At 35.4% G+C, this 24962-nt stretch overlaps 1 protein-coding gene and 1 non-coding gene across 3 annotated transcripts in view; both read left to right on the top strand.

The window, feature by feature from the left end:
* The first annotated feature begins 9129 nt into the window (after positions 1-9129).
* Positions 9130-24962, top strand: part of LOC140140935 (hyalin-like) — a 29318-nt gene continuing 13485 nt past the window's right edge. Inside the window, exons 1-4 of one of the 2 annotated variants that reach the window (XM_072162697.1) lie at positions 9130-9417; positions 13881-14020; positions 22053-22189; positions 23787-23938. In XM_072162697.1, the coding sequence (XP_072018798.1) occupies positions 9354-9417; positions 13881-14020; positions 22053-22189; positions 23787-23938 (493 nt within the window). In that variant the 5' untranslated portion in view covers positions 9130-9353. The remainder of the gene's footprint in view (positions 9418-13880; positions 14021-22052; positions 22190-23786; positions 23939-24962) is intronic. The other variant, XM_072162696.1, reaches the window with a different exon arrangement.
* Trnaa-cgc (transfer RNA alanine (anticodon CGC)) lies at positions 19380-19452 on the top strand. The gene has a single exon. It is a non-coding gene; the product is annotated as a tRNA-Ala (tRNA).

Here is a 24962-nt window from a genome sequence, read left to right as displayed (position 1 = left end):
CACTCTCAATACAGTTTCCACTAGAACGATTTTTCATTTACTGTGTGCGTGCACTCACACACGTATTGTCTATGGAGAAACTGATCGATACAAGAAATCCCAGGCATGTTAAATGGCGTACATACTTGTTTTGATCCAAATGTAGGCCTATATCAGGGTGTTTCAAGAAATTCCTGATTCCACCAGAAAACATTCACCAAACTTTTTCCTGTTTGGTCAGTAAATAGAGAGGACCTTCCTGCATGAAGAGATCAACTTTTTTTAATGAAAAATTTAATGAGATGAGAACTACAACAGGTTGAAGTGACACCATTCCGTGCATCAGGTGTTCAAACGCAATTATCTCCGAATTTGGAGTGAATCAGACAAGCAAACTTACATACTCATAAAATTTTACTATTTATGAAGACAAAATGTGTAGGATGTTAAGAAATTTAAGAATGTTTAAGCCTACCGCGACCCATCTCAAATCATGCACTTCCCCGTGCACTTCTCACTACCATGTCCATTTCATAGGGAGTATAAAAACCGGGGACCATCATGGCTTCCATGCACACAGTGTATTGCTCAATGTAGTAAAGATAACCTTTGAGTTGGAGCAAATTTCTCAAAATTGGTAGTGATTAATGTTACCAAACTTATGCCATGATGAAATATAATAATTTTGAAGATAAAATGTGCTGACCTTAAAAGATTGAACAATGTTTAAGACTACCGCTTTTCATTTGAAATAATGCACTTATTGTTCATCTCCTCTATGGAGATATTTTCCATGGCGGTCATCTATGATCATGCTTGAGGTTTCAACAAACAAACCATGGGTTTTGAGGTCTTATAGTTTTTGTTGTATGTCAACAAAATCGATTAAATTTTCAGGATGATCTTATTTTCATGTTGTTATAAGCAAATATAATGTTCCAGATAAGATAGTTAATAAATACATTAAGAAAAAGTACCTTAAAGTTGCACTTTCTGTTAGTATTCCTTTTTGGACTTTAACTTTTTAACATGTTCTAGCAGCCCTATATAAAACCGTGACACTCGAAAGGCCATATCTCTGGAATGAAACGTCCGATTAAGATTATTTAAACGCCAAAATGTTTCTTTCATCAATTCCCATCCAATAAGTTAGGTCTGAATCAATTTAAAAGTACTTCAATTTTTAGTGGACATGCCTACTACTACTACTACTACTACTACTACTACTACTACTACTACTACTACTACTACTACTACTACTACTACTACTACTACTACTACTACTACTACTACTACTACTACTACTACTACTACTACTACTACTACTACTACTAATAATAATAATAATAATAATAAATAATAGTAATAAATACTTCTCCACTGACACAATTATAAAATAACTGGAAATAATTATAACTAAATATAAATCGTGAGAGTCAAACGATCAGAACCTATTACTCCAGAGATAAACATCAAGGCATCCATCACCGAGCTGGCGTAAGAGGATTAGGTATAGGCCTAATAACAAAGAACTACATAGTATTATAATAATAAAGGACGTTCCCTTGGGTTTGAACGATTCATTTTATTTCTTTTTCATTTTATATGTCTTCAAATTAGTGCGTGTCAAACCGTGTTTTAATTGATCATTAGGAAAGAGAAGTTAGTCAAAACAACTGGGAATGACAAATACTATTTGAATATGACGATCAGTTTTATATTGCGTATAGCCCAATAGGGAATAAATTATTGTTATGAAGTGGCTATAAACAACCTAGCAAATACAAAAATATTTTTAAAACGTTTTAATAACATTTAAATATTAGGTTATACGAATAGACAAGCTTGGAGGAAACAAAGATGGGACAACATGGGCTTACTGTGATGAATTTTCTTTCACACTTCTAAGGAATCAATGCAAGTGCAGTATATTATTATTAACAAAGCCATTTTTGAAGCTGTAAATTGTGTAAATTGAATTTGAAAAAGGCATTGGAACTTTTTTCTTCCTATTTTTAAAATTTGTTTATTAATTTTGTGTTTTTATTTTTGTTTTTTGTTTTTGTTTTTTTTGTTGCCAAAAAAATTCAGGGTCGGGCCTAATTTTAGGGTAGGTCGGGTTTATACGTCAATCAATTTGTTTTTCAGATTCAGATTCAGATTAAATTTATTTCAAATTCGTGGCAATGGGCCAAATTACATGAAATATTACATTTGCATTGTTTACATTAAAAGACATAAAAGACATATAAAATATACATAAAATCACAATAAAATTGCTAAAGGAATTAATTGCACTTGCTGAGGCAAAGTCGTACATTAACACTCGTACAGCTCACCCCACCTACATCTCCACACACACCTTACATACACCCACACCCAAACTATCAGCCGCAATCCACCGTCAGCTGCCGTTCCGTGCCGCCAGCAAATCCGCTGCCAGCCGTATGACCACGTTGCTTGTTGTCGGGCTCCGTCGAGACATCGTCACTCGCCGCCCAGACAACGTCCGATTTTGGTCGCTAGTCTCCGTTTCTTGCCGCAGTCTTTCGTCCCTTGCCGTGGTGTTGTCGCTGAAGGTCGTTCCCACTCGTCAGCTTTTCCCCTTTTGCCGTCGCTTTGCCGCCAACATTTTGTGATTTTCACGTTCGTCACCTTTCGTTGGTTATCTGCCGTAATAGTGTGAGCGGGCCTTTAGCCATGCAAGCGAATTGAATAATATGAAATAACGCCAATTGAATGGACATGCTACAAAGGGCCGAAATACTGGAAAGAAGGGAGTAGCAGATTTTTAAGTAAACTAGTTGAAATATAGTTCCCTATATGTTTATGTTTTAATTTAAGGCCCGGTTGAACTATGACGGCAGATAACAAACGAAAGGTGACGAACGTGAAAATCATAAAATGTTGACAGCAAAGCGACGGCAAAAAGAGGAAAATCAAGATTCGCTGACGAGTGGGAACGACCTTCAGCGACCACACGGCGGCAAGGGACGAAAGGCAGCGGCAGGAAACGGAGACTAGCGACCAACACCGGACGTTGACTGGGCGGCGAGTGACGATGTCTCGACGGAGCCCGACAACAAGCAACGAGGTCAAACGGCTGGCAGCGGATTTGCTTGCGGCAAGGAACGGCAGCTGACGGTGGATTGTGGCGATGATGACGTGACTGTGTGTGTGCGGGTCGTATAGTCCACTTTGGCGTTCCCACTCTTCACAACGTTCTGGCCATCCACTCAAAATATCAATAATAATAAAAAATATTAACATCAATATCAATAATAATCAAAAATATTAAAATCAATATTAATAATAATCAAAACTATTAATATCTATATCAATAATAATCAAAAATATTAATATTTTTGATTATTATTGATATTTCTTTCTATATGAACTTCAAAATTGCATCGCGCCGGGCAGTCTATTGAAATCGAACTGACGTCAAAAAATGTCAAAATTCGCACAAAAAGTTTAAAATCGTGGACCATCGTTTAAAAATCGTAACCCATCGCAGACCACCGTTTCAATGCCGCAGGTACTCGTAAACGACCCGCCATCTACAGTCAACATCCGTCACCCTCCGGACAAAATTCACAAGTCACTGTCGCACCAAGATCGTTACAATTTCGTTACTTGCCACAATGTGTTGTCAGGGTTCGAGATGTGACGTCACTTGCCGTTGTTTTTTCGCCAATGGTTGTTAACAACGACTACCAACGAAATTGTGACGACCTCAAAACGACTAAAGACGGCTTCGCACGGTATGGAAACGTCAATGAAATGAGGGTTGCGGTCTCCAACAAAATCTGAACGGAATCACAACTACTTCTTTTGCCGTCACAAAATTTTCAACATGTTAAAAATTTGCCGACGGACGTGACGAATAATTTCGGCCGTCTGCGGTCGCTAACGGGTTCGTCAGCGACAACTAACGGCAACACACGATGAGTGACGGTAAATTCAAAAATTGCAATTCGCAGCTTAACGTCGCTTGCCGTTCACCCCTATTCGTCATAGTGTGACCGGGCCTTTAACAAATAACATGTGGTGTTATGGTGCGAAAATGTCATTGCTTTAACCCTAGAACTACTGAGCCATATTTTGTAACACAGACTACGAAGAGGGGCTTGCTATTTTAAACGTCATATACCGTTGCATTTGGTACTTATGTATAGCTATGGGTCTCTTCTATCCAGTGATAACACAATAAAATGTCACTATGATATCACAATGTAAGGGCGCTCATGCAATTTGGGAAATTTTGGCAATGTACAAAAGTATAGGCAAAATTGATTGAAAAATGCGATTTTCATTGAATTTTTTAACTAACAAGTAAAAATTCAGTAGGTCTTGGAATAATTTCATATGAGCGAAATGAAAAACATTAGGGCCTCCCAACCCCCCGCTCTATTGTCATCTTCGATGGGTAAGGTGCTGGGATAAAAAAAAATTACCACCAAATTGAGCGCAAAGTATGGATCTACGATTAGCTGAGGTCCTTTGGAACGTGATGTTTCTGTCCTTGTCATATGCTGACTCATCACACGTAAATCTATATCCTAGAAAGAAACCAATTGATTTGTTTTTCAAACCTTGGGAAATTGACTAATTCGTATTATCTGTTCATCAGGCCTAGGAACGAGGAGTAATGAGGTATGATAATTAATGTCTGTTTTTTATGATTTCATCCTTCGTGCGTAGCTAGATAATTAATTGCCCTAAAGTGAATTATAAGTTATTAAAATTGTCATTTTTCAAATAAAAAAAACAACAACAAAAACAAACAAAAAAACACCAAAAAAAAAAGGCACAAAAAGACCAAACAAACAAGAAAAACAGCACTGATAAATTTAATGCCCGATTCAAAGACTTGTAGCTAATTTCTCTATTAAAGTTAAAATGTCTTAGTTTGTTATTAATATATAACTTTTGGCTTGAGGTTAGCAACTATTTTAGACTGTTTCGATTTGGTAGTTCACATCATCTTGCGAATGGTTGTGAGCTTTGTCAAAAATTGCATTGATCATTTCACAGCGAGTGTGTTGAAGAATTAACAACAATAAATCAAGTTTTCCACGGAAGTTTAAAGTATATGATTTGTAGAATGAACTTTTATAGAACATCAAAGTTTTTTTTTCAATAATATATTGATTTAAATAATGAAAATCGATTTTTGGCTGCTTCGATCAACAATACATCGTGTACCCTTAACCACTAGCAGGCTATAGAGCACATTTGTATGCTGAATTTGATGATTTTTACGATCCATCTAATGAGGAAATCACTGAATTGGCCTTTGATATTAAATAGCTATGAAGATGAGGGAATATATAAGTATAAGAGGATAGATAACAAGCATTATAGGAGATTATTGTGAAAAAAAAAAATACACAGGGGTGATATTGTTATCGACTAATATGCTCGGGGCTTTTAGACAAAAAATAAGATGGCCTTAGTAGATAGGGGGTCAGGGTCATGCATTTCTGCACTTGCTGTCTGACGTAGGAGAAACCATGACCTGGTACTTGGTAGTAACTTCGGCCTCTTCCACAGACCACCTGGTCCCAAATCTATCCAAGTCTCTTTAAATGAGACCAAACTGTCATAGCGTTCAGGTCTCCTCTTTCCGTGATTGAGCTCCTATGGTTTTCAGAAGTAGAATGTCCTTGGTATCCGAATCTGATTCATTCTCAGTAGATGGCCAAACCGCTGTAGTCGACGCTTTCTGATGATAGTAATGAGCTTGGTTCCTGTGTTAATCTGTTGCTGCTGAGTACTTTCACAAGCTCTTGAAGAATCTCATCACCATGGGGCAAAACTACTGGATCTACAGCAAACAAAGTCCGCTTCATTCTGTTAATACCACCAACAATGACTCTCGAAGGACTGCCAGACGAGCCACCATCTGCAACACCCCACCTGAAATATTGGAAAAGTGTAATATTATAGGAAGAATTTATTTCACTAATGAACGCGCCAGCAAACACAAAAACGTTTTAAAAACGTTTTCAATAAGTTATATTTTGGCTTTTGGTTTAGGTAAAAACGTTTTAATAACATTAAAATGTCGGGTTATATAAAGGTCAGGATAACGTTTTAAAACGTTTTGTATGAAAACACACTACAACAAGATTTTTAAATGTTTTCAATAAATGTTATTGTAAACTATTTTTGCAAACATTTTTGCCAAATATTGTGTCAATATTTAAATAACATTATGTTAAAATATTTGAACCCAGCAAACACAGAAATATTCTTAAAATGTTTTTTTCAAAACCTTTTAATAACATTTAAATGTCGGGTTATATAAAGGTCATGAAAACGTTATTAAAACGCTATTGAAAATATTTTGGGCAAACATTTTTCGCAAAATATTTTTTCAACCCCAAAATAACATTCTGTTTAGAATGTTTTGTATCAAGTTTTCAAGAATGTTTTTGGAATGTTATTAAAACGTTTTTATACCCTTTATATAACCCGACATTTAAACGTTTTCTGTAAAACATTTTTGTTTGCTGAGCAGTAGATTATCAAAAATGTTTTTTAAGGTTATGAAAACGTTTTATACTCTTAATATACCCTTTATATAACCCGACATTTAAACGTTTTCTGACAACCTTTTATAACCTTTTGCGAATGATGTCGAAAACGTTTTGTGTTTGCTGGGGCACCCCAAGGACAGTGGAGCCTCCATCAACCTATATCAAGGAGATGGATCAATTGCTCCCGTTGTTAGCCTTTGAAGACAGCAATTGTCTGAGCCTAAAGAGATGGCCTGTCCAAGGCCTTTAGGTTTTGTCCCACACCTCGCCATGTCAACTCTTTAGAAGCCCAGACTGACCTCATACCTAGTTCGCCAGACGATTTAGTAACGTGTCAGGGAACATTTCTATCAAGTGCATGAATGTTCTGATGATGCCGATCCTACCACTATTGAAACTGACATCCTCCATTATGTCCATAAACATCCTCTGCTCAGAAAAGAGTGTCAGTTTCCTCCTTTTAAAGACTTGCTCTGCACGCATACACCACCATAGGCGGCGGAGGCGGATGGGACGGATGGGACAATTAAAGCGCTGAAAAACAATAGCGATCAACCTTTAACCATAAATTACCTGCGAGAAGGCAATCGATGACGTGTTGTCTCAAATATGAAATGGGTGAGGGACTGTCTATAACATCAAAGTGTGATGTGCCCTGAGTTATTTAATTTGATGATTTATCTTTGCTTACAATTAAAATCTATTGCATGAGACATTTCGTCGGCCGCATCACATACTGACGTATTTGCAAAATACGCATTTCGAGAAAATCGAACTTGAAAATTTAGAGATTTTCATTTGCTTCATAATCTTGATTAAAAAATTATTATCGATTAAAACCATGTTAGCAGTAACGCGAATATACTATATTTTGTCCAATCCAATTAATTAATATCTTACTAATTAAGCCACTTTGAGGCATGGTTTTTGGTGATTATATAGAGTAGAACATAATAAACTAATATACCAATTTTCTCAAAAATGTTAAAAATGTCGAATACGTCAGTATGTGATACGGCCGACGATTTTAGGGTTTCCCTTTCTTGCATCAACTTGATCAAAAACAAATTGAATCATTTCTAATTTTGGATCATATGGGAATTCCCCTGAGATTGTAAAGTGAAGATGACATCATATGGGATTCCCCTCAGGAAGTGATGTCATGGGATTCTCCTCAGGAAGTGATGTCATGTGAAAGGTTAATGTTATAATTAAGACTTGGGAATTTACGAGGTAGCAGCATAGTGTGAAGGTAGTAATTGGCTATTAAAATAATGGGTTTTTTTCAGTGCTTGGTATATAAGAAAATGCAAACATGATTCTACACAGTTTATAGTCCTAGTTTAGTTTAAGTTTATTGTGTTGATCTGGGCTAGCTAGCTGATGTGCTTAGAGTCCAATTCCTTCAAAGAAAGGAAATTGTGAACCAAAAATATTTTATGTAGTCAATGTACTCAGAGTTGTTGTCGGAGAAGAACTAGAATACGTCAAAGAATGTACTTCTTCCAAGAAAGGAATACATATTCTTCTGTTGACTTGCTGAAGTCTGTTTTTTTTATACAACACATCTGTCAATATAAGTGGGGACAACTGCATCGCAGTCCTGCTTCCAGAAGATATTGCGTGAAAGGTGGAAATAGCACCATTTTTTGGAGAAAGCAGCGCAAGGGGGATATGCGTTTGGAAAAAGCAGCGCAAGGTAATAAGTGTTTGGAGAAAGCAACGCCATCTTTGTGTGAGGATTTTGTTCGCAAGGATATTTATCAATGCAAGTGTATAATGGACTTCGCTGATTTTCGCAGGACAAGTGAATAAGGATATATACATCAGCCTTCCAGAACATTGCAGCTATGTTATCAAGAAGAAAAATGCTTGCTAACTACTGATTAGTTTAAAGAATAATTATATTTGATTATTTTTGTATATGCATTTGTTGTCATATATTGTACCAATCATAATTATCTTACTTTCGATTAAAGACTATTTGGGTAAAAGGTGATGTTGGCCTTGAGTCAGTACGACTCGTAACAAAAGTTACACATTCACCTTGCTTTCTTGCCGTGCGGGGTTATTATGTATTGATGATTTTTCTTGCTACTTGGACTCCAACCCGTCAGGGCTGCCAGAGACTTCCATAGTTGCAACTAATGGAGTTTCAGGGCAAGAAAGCAAGGGTGTCTTTAACAGAATTAACATTTTAACTTGATACCCTTAATGTTAAAACTTTGCGTAACCTGAATATAATGTACTTAACTAGCAGATGGCGTCAGTGTAGTTACCCTAAACTGTCACTGTACTAATTTCAAGTGCTCAATATTAACATTTTAGACTGTTATGGTGTACAGTGCTCTTTTGAAACCTTTCATTTTGGGTCAAACATGCTATTTTACATTTTTTTTACAACATTTACAAAGGCAGTATTTTCAAATAAGTTCCCTTTTCAAACCACTTTCCCCATACCTTTTTTTACATGGCTTATATGCAATCACTATCACAAATTGCCCTAAATCATTTAAACCTATTATTGTATTATTTGGTGTGTGGTACCCTGAAGCCAACAGATCAGTGTACCATGACACTATTGTAATGGGTATTGTCCAATAATTCTATCACGACGTAGTCTATGTCAAAGTCAAGGTAACGGATAATAAATGTATATGTGTGGAAACGTGTTTTAAAAAGCTGTTTGGTTATGCATGGCAAATGAAAATAACTTTGGCAAAGACTAATCTTCCTTGTTATATTACCGTAAAGCCAAGGTAACGTTTGATTTTGACAAAAAGCTTACTGCAATGGAGTAGCTGGTACCAACGTATAAGTGAAACGACTATGGCCATTTACATGTTGTTATTGCTTGTGGCATTTGTAACACGGACTAATACACAAGGAACAGGTAAGTGCGCTTTTGCTTATTGTTTCTAAACAAGTCAAGTTACAATGAAATGAATATGTTCAGATAAAATGTGCAAAACACACTTAATATCAATTGTGACTGGACACTACGAATCAGCCGTAAAGTTGGCCACTGGTCAATTTTGTTTTATTTCGTGTTTAGAAAATATATAGCATAAGCTTTAAAATACTATATCATTTGACTTCAAACGATATCCAGAAGCGGAGTTATGGTTTGTTAAACTCTACTCCTTCAACAAAATGGTACCTTTTTTTCGGTTCTACGTGTGTCTCTTTTTCCACATTGCTGGTAATAAAGTCATAATTGGCGGTCATTTCAAATCATCCCCAAGTCAACGAGGCTCAGGAATGTCCTCTCATTGTTGATTTCAGGTAAGTTTAAACTGATTCACACAAGCAATGATTTTTACTCACAAAAATTTTCGAGTCACATCCGTCAAGCTCTTCTTCATTGCAATTGTAACCCACCACTTGAACAGGATTTAGCCAAAGCAAACAAAGACTAGAGCTATTTAATGATTCTATATGTGGACGATTATTAACCTCTTCAGCAATATGATTATTGATTGGTTTAAACGCTTTTAAATGAGAAAAATGACGCGCCTAATTAAAACATATATGAATACGACCTTCACACACATTTTGCACTGTATCTCAGAATACAATTTGCCGAGTTTACGGCTCATTCGTAGTGTCCACTTACATTTGGTTGTATCACCCCCTAAGGTAGTTTCATCCTTCATATTAAAACGCAGAAGATCCATTGTTTGCACTTAATTTAGTGACAAAAATGTTAACCCAGCACCTTCCTGGGAGTAAGACCGGTCATCATAGTAAACCATAGATATAGAGGTTGTGCATATGACGTATCATACCGTAAATATGGCGGACTACTCAAATTCATTCAACAAAAGCATGATTGCAATCTACCGCGACAGTTAGTATCACACACATTATAAATGCACTACAGTCAAATATGTTGATTGAATGGACTGCACTGCGCCATGATGGTTCAAATTTGTTTGGAGCGAATCGATAAAAGTATGCAGGGCCTCTATAGTCATTTCCTTTTACATTTAGGAGGGCATCTTGCGAATGGTAGTGAGCTTTGGCAAAAATTGCATTGATCATGTCATAGCAAATGTGTAGAAGAATTCAAATATCACAGATATGCTTTTGTAGGTCCTGTGGTTCTTGAGTTATGTTGTAAAGAAGGCTGAAACAACGACAACACTTTTGTAAAACGTACATAACTCATTAATAACAATAAATCAAGTTTTCAAACTATATGATTTGTAGAATGAACTTTTGCAAAACATCAAAGTGTTAGTTTTCAACAATATATTGATTTAGATAATGAAAGTCAATTTTTTGGCTGCTTCGACCAACAATACCTCGTCTACCCTTAATAGCCGAAATCAATTGTGCCAACATTTTGTACAGGATTTTCATTTTTGCTCTTGTTAAGAGGGATGTGGACTTTAAACATGGTAGTTAGGTTAAAGCAGACATTGTCTTTCATATTTAACATACAGTCCGGTTAAAAGTGAATGTTCGTGGAATTTTTCCGCATACATAGCTAACATTTTCCAATGTTACGAGAGCGCGCTCACATTATGACGTCATGAATGTGTGTACTTATTTTGGTTTTGCTGGATAGAGGAGACCCATATAAATACACACATGGGTACCTAATATAGAAGAACAATATTATAGAAGGTTACAAAAACTGATCGGTATACAGGACGAGCGTAAATTCCTAAACATTGTGCTTTTGTTTTAAACGTATTGTTATCTCTGGCCTACATCCCTTAACCGTTTGTTATTGTATTGTAGGTTTATATGTGATATTTTCATGTACATGACGTTACTATATATTATATCACATTCACGTTCCTAAATAATTGTGCCATAGCTCGAATTTGCTGCAGCTGGCACTATTTCGATCCAATCCTAAAGTATTTGTTTAGTAATTGCATTTGCAGTTAACCTGTTCATATTTTTTGGAACTTTATTCTACGATACTTCCTTTTTTGAATAATACAAAATAACGATATTCTAACCTCTTAGTTGAAGATACTGACTTTGCTTCAATACCATATAACAATGTGTAAATTTTTATTATTATATATACAAACAATTATCCATACTAGGAATCGGATCACACATATCAAATTGCATTCTGAAATACGAAGAATGTCTTTCTGATATCAAATAATTTGGATTTTTTGAAATTCGAGATATAATACAAATTGTATGGCAAATTATTAAAAATGAATACTTTTGACATTTAACAGTCGTCGAAATAAAATTTGTAAATCTAGTAATATTTATTTTTATTTGACTTTAACACCGTGACTTTTTTTGGGAAAAACATGTGTATCTTCAATACGAAAGATCAAAATTTTCAAATGATCGTCGGCTTTTCCTCCCAGCTACATACACTTTAGGTACATATCATTAGATTTATAAATTGTACTTCGATGACTGTTAAATATGAAAAATAAAACAATATTTATAAATTTTCAATAATTTGCCATAACATTATGTATTATGTTGCCAATTTCAAAAAAAAAAATCAAAATTATTTGATATCATCAGGACATTCCTCGTATTAGGTCTGATATGTCTGATCCCAGCAAACACAAAAACGTTTTAAAAACGTTTTAAATAAGTTTTATGTTGGCTTTTGGTTTAGGTAAAACGTTTTAATAACATTAAAATGTCGGGTTATATAAAGGTCATGATAACGTTTTAAAACGTTTTGTATGAAAACACACTACAACAATTTTTTTTAAATGTTTTCAAAAAATTTTATTTTGAACTATTATTGCAAACATTTTTGCCAAATATTTTGTCAATACTTAAATAACATTATGTTAGAATATTTGAACCCAGCAAACACAGAAATGTTCTTAAAATGTATTTTTCAAAACCTTTTAATACAAAATGTCGGGTTATATAAAGGTCATGAAAACGTTTTTAAAACGTTATTGCAAATATTTTGGGCAAATATTTTTTGCAAAATATTTTTTCAACCCCAAAATAACATTCTGTTTAGAATGTTTTGTATCAAGTTTTCAAGAATGTTTTTGGAATGTTATTAAAACGTTTTTATGCCCTTTATATAACCCGACATTTAAACGTTTTCTGTAAAACATTTTTGTTTGCTGAGCAGTAGATTATCAAAAAATGTTTTTAAAGGTTATGAAAACGTTTTATACTCTTAATATACCCTTTATATAACCCGACATTTAAACGTTTTCTGACAACCTTTTATAACCTTTTGCGAATGATGTCGAAAACGTTTTGTGTTTGCTGGGATGTGCTCTCAAGTCCCACAAACATACGTGAAAACGTTGCTCTCCGAGCTCCTAACGAAACAATCAGTTTCCATGGTCCATCATTTATGTTCATGTCACCGCCTTTTGTTGATCATAGTTTAGGTCAAAGTTTTGTATTCAATATTATGTTCACGTGTCAGTGCTTCAAGCTACAGTTATTGGCATTTGACTATCACTCTTCCCAACGACACAGAAAGCCCGACAGAAAGCGCCCTATCGCATTGGTTAGAAGCAATCGCTTAACGTTAAGCGACTAATGTATATAGTACGTATACATATTCTATTTATATTGAACAAAGTTAAGGTATTACCATAAAGACTGAAAATGAATATAACACTATTATTATACGTAAGTTCACTCCAAGTTCGGTAGTGTCGTTAATGCATTCCCGACTAGTGATGCATGATACACAACTACGTTACTACTAAACTTGAGGTGAACCAAAGTTTAGTAGTATGAATACAATGTTATTACCCATTCATACACCCTAAGATAATAAAAAAAAAGCCAAACCATGCATGGATCGTGTCTAATGCACGGGCGCACACTCCACGTACTATGCGCAGTGCGCGTTAATTTTTCTTGCGGGTTGATGCATATATGTATATATATATTTGCTTTTTGCAATTTTTTTTCTCTCCTGTATGAAATAGGTTAAATCGTGTATTGCTTGTTGCTCGAAAAAACAACAACTATATGATACACTTTTTCCGTTTGATACACTTTTTCCGTTAAAGGAAAAGTGTATTACATAGTGGCGTTTGTATCACATAGTGACAAAACGCCACTATGTGATACACCGATTTCTACTTTTTTCCTTACCATACGCCAATTTAATTTCTTTCTGGGACTTGGCGTAACTGAAGAGAACGGTATTTAAAACCTATATACCAAAATGTCCAAAAAACACGATACGTCCCTATGTGATGAGCCGGACGAATTTTGCGCGTTTCGCTCGCATTAGCCCCTGAAATACCAAAATGTACTTTCCTTTTGGGCCAAAATAGTCTCAAATTGAAAGATTTTCGCACGATTCGCGCGCAAATGTCCCAATAAAACTAGCACAAAATAATAACTTCTTCTGTTGTTTTCCATCAGGTTGTGAACAAGGATGGACTCCATACAATGGAAACTGTTACTGGATACAAGCACCATCTGTTCCGTCTTGGAATAATGCCAGGGCGATGTGTCAAGAAATGGGAGGTGATCTTGTCATTATAGACGACCAAGCGGAAAATGTAAGATTATGCCTACCATTTATATACAGTGTGTATCAAAATAAAGTATGCAGTTCGAAAAATGCCACTAGTTTAAAAAGTACGAGATATTTGGTCAAAATACTACAATGATAGCTGTCATAACATCTTGCTCTCTCACAACATGGAAATCACATGATTAACCACTTTCTTTACAGTAATTAACAATCTTCCACTTGACCGCCAGGACATGGCCACCATAACTATGTATGCAGATACCAGGTCTCCTCAACATGGCATTCGACAGTGGCGTAGCGTCATCATAGGGGCACGGGGGGGGGGGAGGCACGTGCCCCCAGCAAACACAAAACGTTTTCGACATTATTCGCAAAAGGTTATAAAGGTTGTCTGAAAACGATTAAATGTCGGGTTATATAAAGGGTACATTAAGGGTTGTGTAAAGCTATATCAGGTTGGTAGGGGTAAAAGTAAGATTATTGCCATTTTGACCAAAACACGTACGCATTTATGATTTGCCAAACAGAAACTAACAGAATAACACCTAAAAGTATCATTTTTGATCATTTTGCATAAATACGACTTTCCACGATTTACAAAATGTTTGTACCGGGTATGCCTGTTGTCAAGTCGATGACAGACACGCGTACCAACCTTGAATAATTATACTGAATTGTGATGTAACATTCCGTACAGAGGGTATTCAATACGGCGTGACAGAGCCATTATCATTCAAATAAAAGTCTGGCCTCCATAAGGTAACAATAAAACAGGTAATAGGTATGGCTGGTCGTGAAATCGATCTTGAAACCTGTCTCGCTGTCATCTTAAGCTACAGGGTGTCACTTGCATTTATTATGGAGTGCAGAATTAACCATCCATTTGTTGCCGAAATGAGTCACATGTAATTGTGGACATAGCTAGTTCTTGCTCTGAGCCCTCGTAATATTGAAAACACATGAAAAGGTCACTTAATCCAATATCAAGAATTATTCAGTGTTTCAAGCTCTACATCTGTGCCAAATTTGGTGTATCTCCTATGACAACTGTATGATGTCTACACATAATTGCAAAGTAGGCCTATGCGATAGTGATAAAGCAGCAAATATTATGTCTTGTGCTTATGAAGCCTTTGCGCTGTAAGTTACACACATGCAATTTTTACACGTGCAAAACATCCAGTTTTAAGTATATCAATATCACGCCAAAACGAATGAAGTTTTTGCAATGAAAGTAACACAATAAGTAGGTGACATTTATGCCATTGTATTTCACGTACCGTACTCAAATTAAATACAATGTTGATTAATGTTTTCAAACACGGTATATCATTCTGGAACACCCTGTCCGGGGGCACTCCAACTTTGGAGGTGACGCGTATGTAGGGCTGTTAAGACCCCTTTTTCAGCATCGCTGTCACCCAAAGACCCCATATTTTTTACGAACACATGCTCGCTCCGCGCTCTGTCACCCGAAGACCCCCTATTTTTCCATTTGATCTGTCACCCAAAGACCCTTACAAGTTCAATTTGAACAACAACTTTCATTTATCACTGATTTTGTTACTTATTTTGAAAAATAAAGAAATTTGAAGCCATTTAGAACTAGAAATTCGATTTTCGAGGTTTTTGTGGCGCTGTTTTGGTTCTCACCCAAAGATTCCATTTAAAAAAAAGGTCATGTTCTCACCCAATGACCCCATATTTTTTACATTTTGCTCTCACCGAATGCCAAAAATCATGCTCTCACCCAATGACCCCATATTTTTTACATGTTGCTCTCACCGAATGCCCCTTAGTGCGAAAGTGCCAGCCCTACACCTATATCCATTTCAAATTGAAGTGCCCCCCGGGCACCCTGTATCTTAGAACCGTCCTTCAACACAGGTGACAGTATAATTGTTATATTGTTCCGGTCCATTTACGACATAGCCTTCCTGATTTTAATACACGATGATACAATAAAACATGAGCTCGGTTTGAATGGTTATGGAATCAAACTAGAGACCTGCTCCTTTGTCACATTAATAGACCTGCTAAATCAAGCAGAACGACTTCATGACAAATCCTTTCACAGAATTGACCGTGTTTCCAGCGCTGCAGTGTTGGTATTAACTTTGGGCTTCTTATGAATTGAATGTCAATACATTACAGGTATATACATTACAACTCAAACGGGAGAAAGAATCGCGCATACGCACGTTAGAACATTTTAAACATTGTTTTAAAATTGTATATTACAATTTATTTACATTAACATTGTACCCTAAATAACATGGACATTTGGGTGATATATTGATGTAGTTACGGGCCATATTTAGTGCCGATTTGTCCCAATTTGCTTTTGACTTGCCTGGCAACACATGGCTTGTCGTGTGAAGAAGCTTGAAGACAAAGTTGGAGACCCATAAGGAATTATATTTGTTCTCAAACGGAATCATGATAAAAATCGTAAGTAAAAGTAATTAAATAACATAGCGCTATTAGCTCGCCTATGAACCTTGGTATTCGTTAGTTAACAGGATAAATAACTTTGGCAAAACTGACAAATTTGTACCAAAATTGGCGTTAACTCGTTACTGTCGAAAATGCACAAAATATGGCTTCCGTGAATCTAAACAAATTGATATTTAAAAATTGGTTAATTGTATTACCATAAATCGAACATGGACATGCAGGATGGTATCTCTAGAAGTCTTTTTGCCTAAAAAATTGGAATTTTGTTGAATTTAAAGTAACAAAATAACATGCGACAGACAGTGGTCGACGAGAGTGTAAAATCAGGTAGTATTTTGTGTATTGACGAGCTTCGAACATGCCTTCGTTGCATTCCGAAGTCGCAAATATCTATCATAATTCTTATTTCAAGGTCCTGTAAATACCTCAGCAAAAAGATAGGATCATCGTCCAACACTGCTCGAAAAGAGTTCACCTATAAAAAACTGCGTGGGCTGTTATGCGTCGTTATATGTACAGGCATATTTGAAGAATTTCCTATCAACTAATAATATTAAGATTGCTAAAATATTAATCTAAAGACTTCAATCTTAAATGTGCACCATAAATTTTGCACCTGAGATAGATATTGCTAGGCAAAATTTCACAGCAAACATGGCAGTTTTCTCCCATTTCGGAGATATTTGAGACAATACAGCTCGACCCCTTAAGAGTATAAAACGTTTTCATAACCTTAAAAACATTTTTGATAATCTACTGCTCAGCAAGCAAAAATGTTTTACAGAAAACGTTTAAATGTCGGGTTAAGGGATCTAAAATGAGCGTTTATTGCATTTCGACAGTATTTTTTGTGGGACATGAGAGCACCTCAGACCTATCGAATTGCATTCTGAATACGAAGCATGTCTTTCTGATATCAAATAATTTTCATTTTTGAAAATCACAATATAATACAAATTTTATGACAAATTATAAAAATTTGATATTTTTCAAATGTTTGATATATAACAGTCCTCGAAGTAAATTATATAAATCTAATGATATAATCTTAAAGTGTATGTAGCAGGGAGGAAAAGCCGACGGTCAATTGAAAATTTTGACCTCTCATATTGAAGATATGGATTTTTTTCCCAAAAAGGCCTAATTTTTTTTTGTGTTTTGGGAAAAAAATCCATATCTTCAATACGAAAGGTCAAAATTTTCAATTGATCGTCGGCTTTTCATCCCACCTACATACACTTTAAGTATAAATCATCAGATTTATAAAGTTTACTTCAAGTACTGTTAAATATTAAAAATATCAATTTTAATGATTTGCCATAAAATGTGTATTACATTGCGAATTTCAAAAATCAAAATTATTTGATATCAGAATGACATTCTTCGTATTCAGAATGCAATTCGATATTTCTGATGTGCTCTAATGTCCCAAAATAAACACTGTCCAAACGTTCATACCCCACCCCTTAAAGGGTATAAAAACGTTTTAATAATATTCCAAAAACATTCTTGAAAACTTGATACAAAACATTGTAATGAGAATGTTATTTTGGGGTTGAAAAATATTGTCAATAACGTTTTAAAAACGTTTTCATCACCTGTATATGAATAATGTTATTAAAAGGTTTTGAAAAAAAAAAAACATTTTAAGAACATTTCTGTGTTTGCTGGGTTCAAATATTTTAACATAATGTTATTTAAGTATTGACACAATATTTGGCAAAATGTATGTAAAAATAGTTTACAATAACATTTTTGAAAACATTTAAAAATATTGTTGTAGTGTGTTTTCATACAAAACGTTTTAAAACGTTATCATGACCTTTATATAACCCGACATTTGAATGTTATTAAAAAGTTTTTACCTAAACCAAAAGCCAAAATCTAACTTATTTAAAACGTTCTTAAAACGTTTTTGTGTTTGCTGGGCCCCCAATCGATCTGAAAATGGCCGAAAAACGGCTTGGGCCCCCCCCCCCCCCCAATCAGACCCGGCGCCCCCCCCCCCCCAATCGGATGACCCACGCTACGCCACTGACATTCACACCACATCTTATGAGAGGTCTGTCCTGCCTGGGGAAGTTAACTTGTGCAGTTATGTATTTCTGGAGTTCATCAAAGTCTGCAGGAGAAGTTGTAAAAACCTTTGATTTCAGATAGCTCACTCCACTTGGTGCTTCAAATCAATCACACGATGGCCAAAACATTCTGCAAGACGTAAAGAAAGTGGTGAAACTATAATTTACATGTTATTTTAACCGACTTCGCGCAACTGCATTTTTACAAGGCTCGAAAAAATAGCAACTGGGTCCTTATTAGTGGTCACACGCCAGTGATTTTATGGTTGTGGGAGGACAAGATGTTGATTCAGTTATCAATTTTCAGCAAATACTTCATACTTTTTAATATAGTGGCATTTTCAAACAGTATTTTTTATTTTGATACACGCCGTATGATACTCCTACTCTGGTGTTTTGTAAAAATAGCTAACATATGCCGTTCACATTATATAATTATAAATTCTGATATGTTAAAATATTACACCATTTGTTGGGGGCTCGCTTTATGTTACGCCCTGAATATCGAAAGGAAGGTCTCAATAATATTTAAAAGGCATCTTGCTTACAGGAAGCGGGAGCCAATTGCATGATTGATACCAATTATGGTATAAGAGTTTCTTTACGGGTACCTTCATCTTAGGGCAGGGCTGACCTGGTATTGATAAAGACTAAAAGAATATGATGTAAAGCCTCTAAAAAATGTGATGCGTAAGCCTCTTCCCTTGTTTGTATATATAATTATAATTTATTAGGCTGTCGGGTAAGCATCATTGATCTCGTAAACTGGTTTGCTATGTGTTGTTTGTACTGTTTACCCTTACTGCTCATATCCATAAGTACCAGACTGGAGTCCTGTTTATCAGGGACAGTCTTGTGGCTCAGTGATTAGAGCGCTCGCCCCGCAAGCGAGAGGTCGGGGTTCAAGTCCCCGCACAGACAGGTATGTCCGTAGTTTTTACTTTAGTGTAACTGCATATGCATGTTATGTTTCCACTTGTAATTTCATGTTTAATTGTGCTAATGTACGATGCGTAATTCTTCTTTCCCCTGTATAAAATAATATAATTATGTTGATGAACAATAATGGGGTTTCCAGTTCCTATTCACTTTTATTTAAAGTAAATAAATAAATAAATAAATACCGAACAAATCACTTGGAACAAATGGCATTTGGCAACGTGGAAAAAATTCAGTTCAATATTTCCCCTGAGCACTACCTACCGATCTAACATTGCCTCTGATTGGTCAATTACATGATATCTTTGGACCTTTTTTAACCAAAAAGGCATAAAAACCCCTATTATTTTCGCTCGCTGCGCCTGATTCTGATGTTATTTTCAGGTTTATAGGGGATGTGGTTATTATAGGACATGCGAATATAATCGTGTGATTACGTTAAAGTATTGTTTGTCTATCATCCAGGTAGATAAACATATTAAATGAATATGTTCATCTGGCAGACTGATCAGACATTGCACTATTGATCTGTAAGACCGTAATGGTACAGAGAACGTAAGAGGTTTGAAAGATGGGCATACTGCAGTTACTGTCCGTTTTCCTATACACAATACACAGTGCTCTTTCCCATTGACGCGTGACCTCTACAAATAGCCTACGTTAAAAGTATGGGGATATGCCTAGTTAACGTCGCTGTGTAAAAATAACCGGCCAATATTAAAAGTACTCTTCTAAAGTTCTAGAAAATATAGTTTTGTAACATGTCCTAAATTTTTAGCTAATTTAGATGTTTAGAAATATGCATACTTTGGTGTTTTAGTTAATGTTATAGGTAATAGTACTTTGCCTAGTTAACGTCGCTGTGTGAAAAATAACCGGCCAATATTAAAAGTACTCTTCTAAAATTCTAGACAATATAGTTTTGTAACATGTCCTAAATTTTTAGCTAATTTAGATGTTTGGAAATATGCGTACTTTGGTGTTTTAGGAAGGATATGTAAACGACAGATATCACCAAAAAATATGAAGAAATTATTTCCAAACCGTGTTAAGGGCTGGGGTATGAACGTTTGGACAGTATTTATTTTGGGACATTAGAGCACATCAGACATATCGAATTGCATTCTGAATACGAAGAATGTCATTCTGATATCAAATAATTTTGTTTTTTTGAAATTCGCAATTTAATACACATTTTATGGCAAATCATTAAAAATTGATATTTTTAATATTTAACAGTACTCGAAGTAAACTTTATAAATCTGATGATTTATACTTAACGTGTGTGTAGGTGGGATGAAATGCCGACGATCAATTGAAAATGTTGACCTTTCGTATTGAAGATATGGATTTTTTTTCCCAAAACTCCAAAAAAAAAAAAAAAAAAGGTCTTTTTGGGAAAAAAATCTATATCTTCAATATGAAAGGTCAAAATTTTCAATTGACCGTCGGCGTTTCCTCCCTGCTACATACACTTTAAGAATATATCATTAGATTTATATAATTTACTTCGAGGGCTGTTATATATCAAAAATTTGAAAAATATCAATTTTTTATAATTTGTCATAAAATTTGTATTATATTGTGATTTTCAAAAATGAAAATTATTTGATATCAGAAAGACATGCTTCGTATTCAGAATGCAATTCGATAGGTCTGAGGTGCTCTCATGTCCTACAAAAAATACTGTCGAAACGCAACAAACGCTCATTTAATATCCCTTAAGTCTGCAAACCACCATGTTTCTCATTTTCAAGAACGCTGGTTAACAATAAGCACGTATTGTCTCATTTCGTAAACAAAGACCACACAGAATTGTTTCTCTAGCGCTCGCTTTATAATCGTTCACCCAACTGAAAGTATACTCCCAGCTCATTGCTCCATTGTACGTGTAAAGCAGACACATATGTTGTGTGTATTTAACCAGAGAAGATATGATTTAATCAGTTGAGCTGTTTTCAATGAGTGTTATCTTGGTTTAATAGCTTTTAATGGGGTTTAAGTTCTGCAAAGGTCGAGTTGAATTCTACTGTAGACATGACTGCATCATGGCCAAGGAGGCCATACATGTCCGGCTCAATCGAAGAAGGGGACTTTGTCACAAAATGTCAAGGACCCAGCAATCAGGCGTCAACATTGTGGAGGGGGGATGATTGTATGGGCCATCCCCCTATATATTGGGTGGATTTATCCCCACACCACCACCCACCACCCCCACCCACCCCGGATCTACGCCTATGTATACCTATGTGTCTTTGTGCATTTGTTATAAATATGCAGTTCTGATGCCTTCCAATACGAATGCGACGAACACCATTCGAACCTAATACCTACAGATTTATATCTTTCGCTCTTCTCCATTGCGTACCTGTGGCTCAGTTGGTTAGAGCGTCATGCTAGCAATACGAAAGGTCGCCGGTTCGAATCCGGCCAGATGCACTTTTTTTTAAAACATTTATGTGCGCTGGTTGCTTTAGGTAAAGATTAAAATTTGTCCAGACGTAATCAAAAGTAGTAAGTCCAGATGAACATATTTGATATTTCTTTTATTATATTATTTACCTACGCTGATTGTTTTGGAAGGATTTTATCCGGGACCTCATTCCTACCACAGGAATGCTGGGATACTGGATTGGTCTTACCGATACTGTGAATGAAGGCACGTTTGTTTGGGTTGATGGCAGAGTCGCTCGCAATGCTGGAAGAGACGTACTTTATACGTAAGTCGATCATTGTATATTTACAGATGGTGTTCTATTGATATTAGGCTATTCCAGTTGAAATCCACACTACCCCTGTGTAAGATTTTGGAAATATCTTCCACAGGGGGTGTATGTTTTTCAAATGTAATTAGTCAAAGTTAATTATTTTGAAGCCCATGCTCCCCCCTGTATTATGGCTTTACCTATATCTTCCACAATTGGAGTGAGTATTTCAAATAGGAAGTTACCAAATTGTTTATTCTATTCAATACTTATACTCCCTCTGTGGAAGACTTAAGCTAAGTCTTCCACAGGGGTAGTGTGTGGATTCTAAATGGAATAGCCCATTGCATGGCCGGGAGAATACTACTAATTTTTTTAGAAAAAAAGTTTCGTGTGTCAACGAATTAAAACAGGTACATTCAAAAGGTTGCATGTTTCTGGTTCCACAATCATAAACTTTACTTTGCACTAATATATTTCACATGTTGGCTTGACGACTTATATTGTTAAATAACTTTTATTTGTTAACTTTGGTTATACTATGTATATTGAAGAAGAAGTGTTTTGAAGGTAAAATTGTGTCCAATACCGGAAATGACCCATAAATAAATGCCATTTGACCCCGATTCTGTGTACACCCTATGGCTATAGTTGAAGCATACGTCCAAGTCATGTCGTTATGCTATGCAATTTGTACAATTATTTAGGTCTAATATGTTATGGAAGACAAGAGCACCACAGTATTTTAGCCGCTTCTGCCAATATATATTTTTAGTGTTAACTGTAAATGAAGAGTTTGTTTACAAAAGGAATTAAATCTGTATAGTTCTGAGAAAATCAACATTTTTTAAAATAATGATGTTGCACTCCTTTGATTAAGTTTATTTTATGGCAAATGAAGGATTTGTTATATTTCTTTATTCCCGGACACAACTGGATTTCGCCCCTTTTGGAAAGAAACAGATTTGACTATTTTTAGATAACCACTTTAACCAAAAGATGTTTATTTAAAAATTTAAAAATAAGGTGAACCTGACGGACAATGTCAAATTTGAAAACAAGAAATCACATTTAAATGCCTCTAAACTTTTTGAATTATAGTTTGTCTTTTAATTTGTGAAAAAAATTTCGATTTTTACAATTTTAAAAACAAAATCCCCATTTCATTTAAGTGAGAACATTCCTATCAATGATTTACCGCCAAAAAAAATAACCTAATTTCCACCATGTTGGCTTGGCTTCAAAATAGTGGATTATAATCAAATTAACAAAAATTGCCCGAAAATACCGGACCCATGCTACAGAATGTAGAACAAAGTTTAAATATGTGTATTTTGTAACTTTCTTTCATGTTCTGCCCATAACTCAATTTCGACAAAAAGTGGATTTAATCACTTTTGGAAATAAGCTCTTCAAGTATTTTGTATACCACATAATACTTATTTGCTAAATTTCTTTTTCTTTCCTGTTTTAATAGTATCTTCTTTTTGACACTGCATGCACAAAATAGCAAAATATATACACGTCCATATGCCGTATAAAAGGGCCATTATTAGTAGGCTATAAAACGAATACTAACACTTTTGCTTATGTTTATTTTTTTCTGTTTTAGTAATTGGCAAGCAGGCGAGCCCAATGGGGCAGGTATTGAAGATTGCACCCAAATGACTACAGAGAACTTTTTCAGTAACTATTTTCGTGGGGGTTGGAATGACCAACCGTGTACCATTGAAGACAACGGTTATTTCTGTGAAAGAAGAGAAGGTATATCTCATTGATTTCATGGCCCGTGTTCTAATCCACAGCCACATTATCACATTTTGTTACCATAAAAATAGAGATTTTGGTATCATGCAGTGATAAGAATATACACCAGGCACAAAAGAAACTCGTCAGTTATATTCATCCTTGCTGTTCAATAACTTGATAATTTTGGATTATTCTGAAATATACATTTTGTTAATTGGACTTTGCTTTCTCATTTGACACCCTGTTCGTGAAAAACGAACAAGAATTGACCAAGATATGCGCCTCCAAAGCCTCAAACTCCAAAAAGAAAAGTTGCATTTTCAACGGTTTTCAATGGGAACGCATCGTTGAATTGCACACAAGCACCCCGGGCCAATCAATAAAGCACACAGTGTAACATGCACAATTGAATCGTTAAAATTGCGACTTTTCATTTTGGGGTTTGAGAGTTTGGAGGCGCATATCTTGGTCAATTCTTGCTCAATGTTCACGAACAGGGTGTTAAATCAGAAAGAAAAGTCCAATTAACAAAATGTATATTTCAGAATAATCCAAAATTATCAAGTTATTGAACAGCAATGATGAATATAACTGACAAGTTTCTTTTTGTGCCTGGTGTATTTTTGTCTCATGGATCCTCTAAAATATGGCTGACAGTTGTTTTGGTTTGATTTTGTGTCCAGTGAGTTTCAATTGGCATTCAAATTATATTTTGGCCCTCACGTCAGGGCTATTCCATTTACAATCAACACTACCCCTGTGAAGATTTAACTAAAGTATGCCACAGATGGAGTATCAATTTTGAATAGAATAGACAATCGGGTAACTTCCCTTTGAAATACTTACTCGATTTGTGGAATATATAGGTAAAGCCGTAATACAGGGAGAGTATGGGTTTCAAAATGGCTAACTCTGACCAATTACATTTGAAAAACACTCTCCCTTGTGGATGATATTTCCAAAATCTTCCACAGGGGTAGTGCGTATTTTAATTGGAATAGCCCAATGGGGGTTAAGGACATTCAACCAAGGTGACAAT

The sequence above is a fragment of the Amphiura filiformis genome, chromosome 19, assembly GCF_039555335.1.
Source record: "Amphiura filiformis chromosome 19, Afil_fr2py, whole genome shotgun sequence".
Classification (NCBI taxonomy): Eukaryota; Metazoa; Echinodermata; class Ophiuroidea; order Amphilepidida; family Amphiuridae; genus Amphiura; species Amphiura filiformis.
This window is presented reverse-complemented; position numbering and strand designations above follow the sequence as displayed.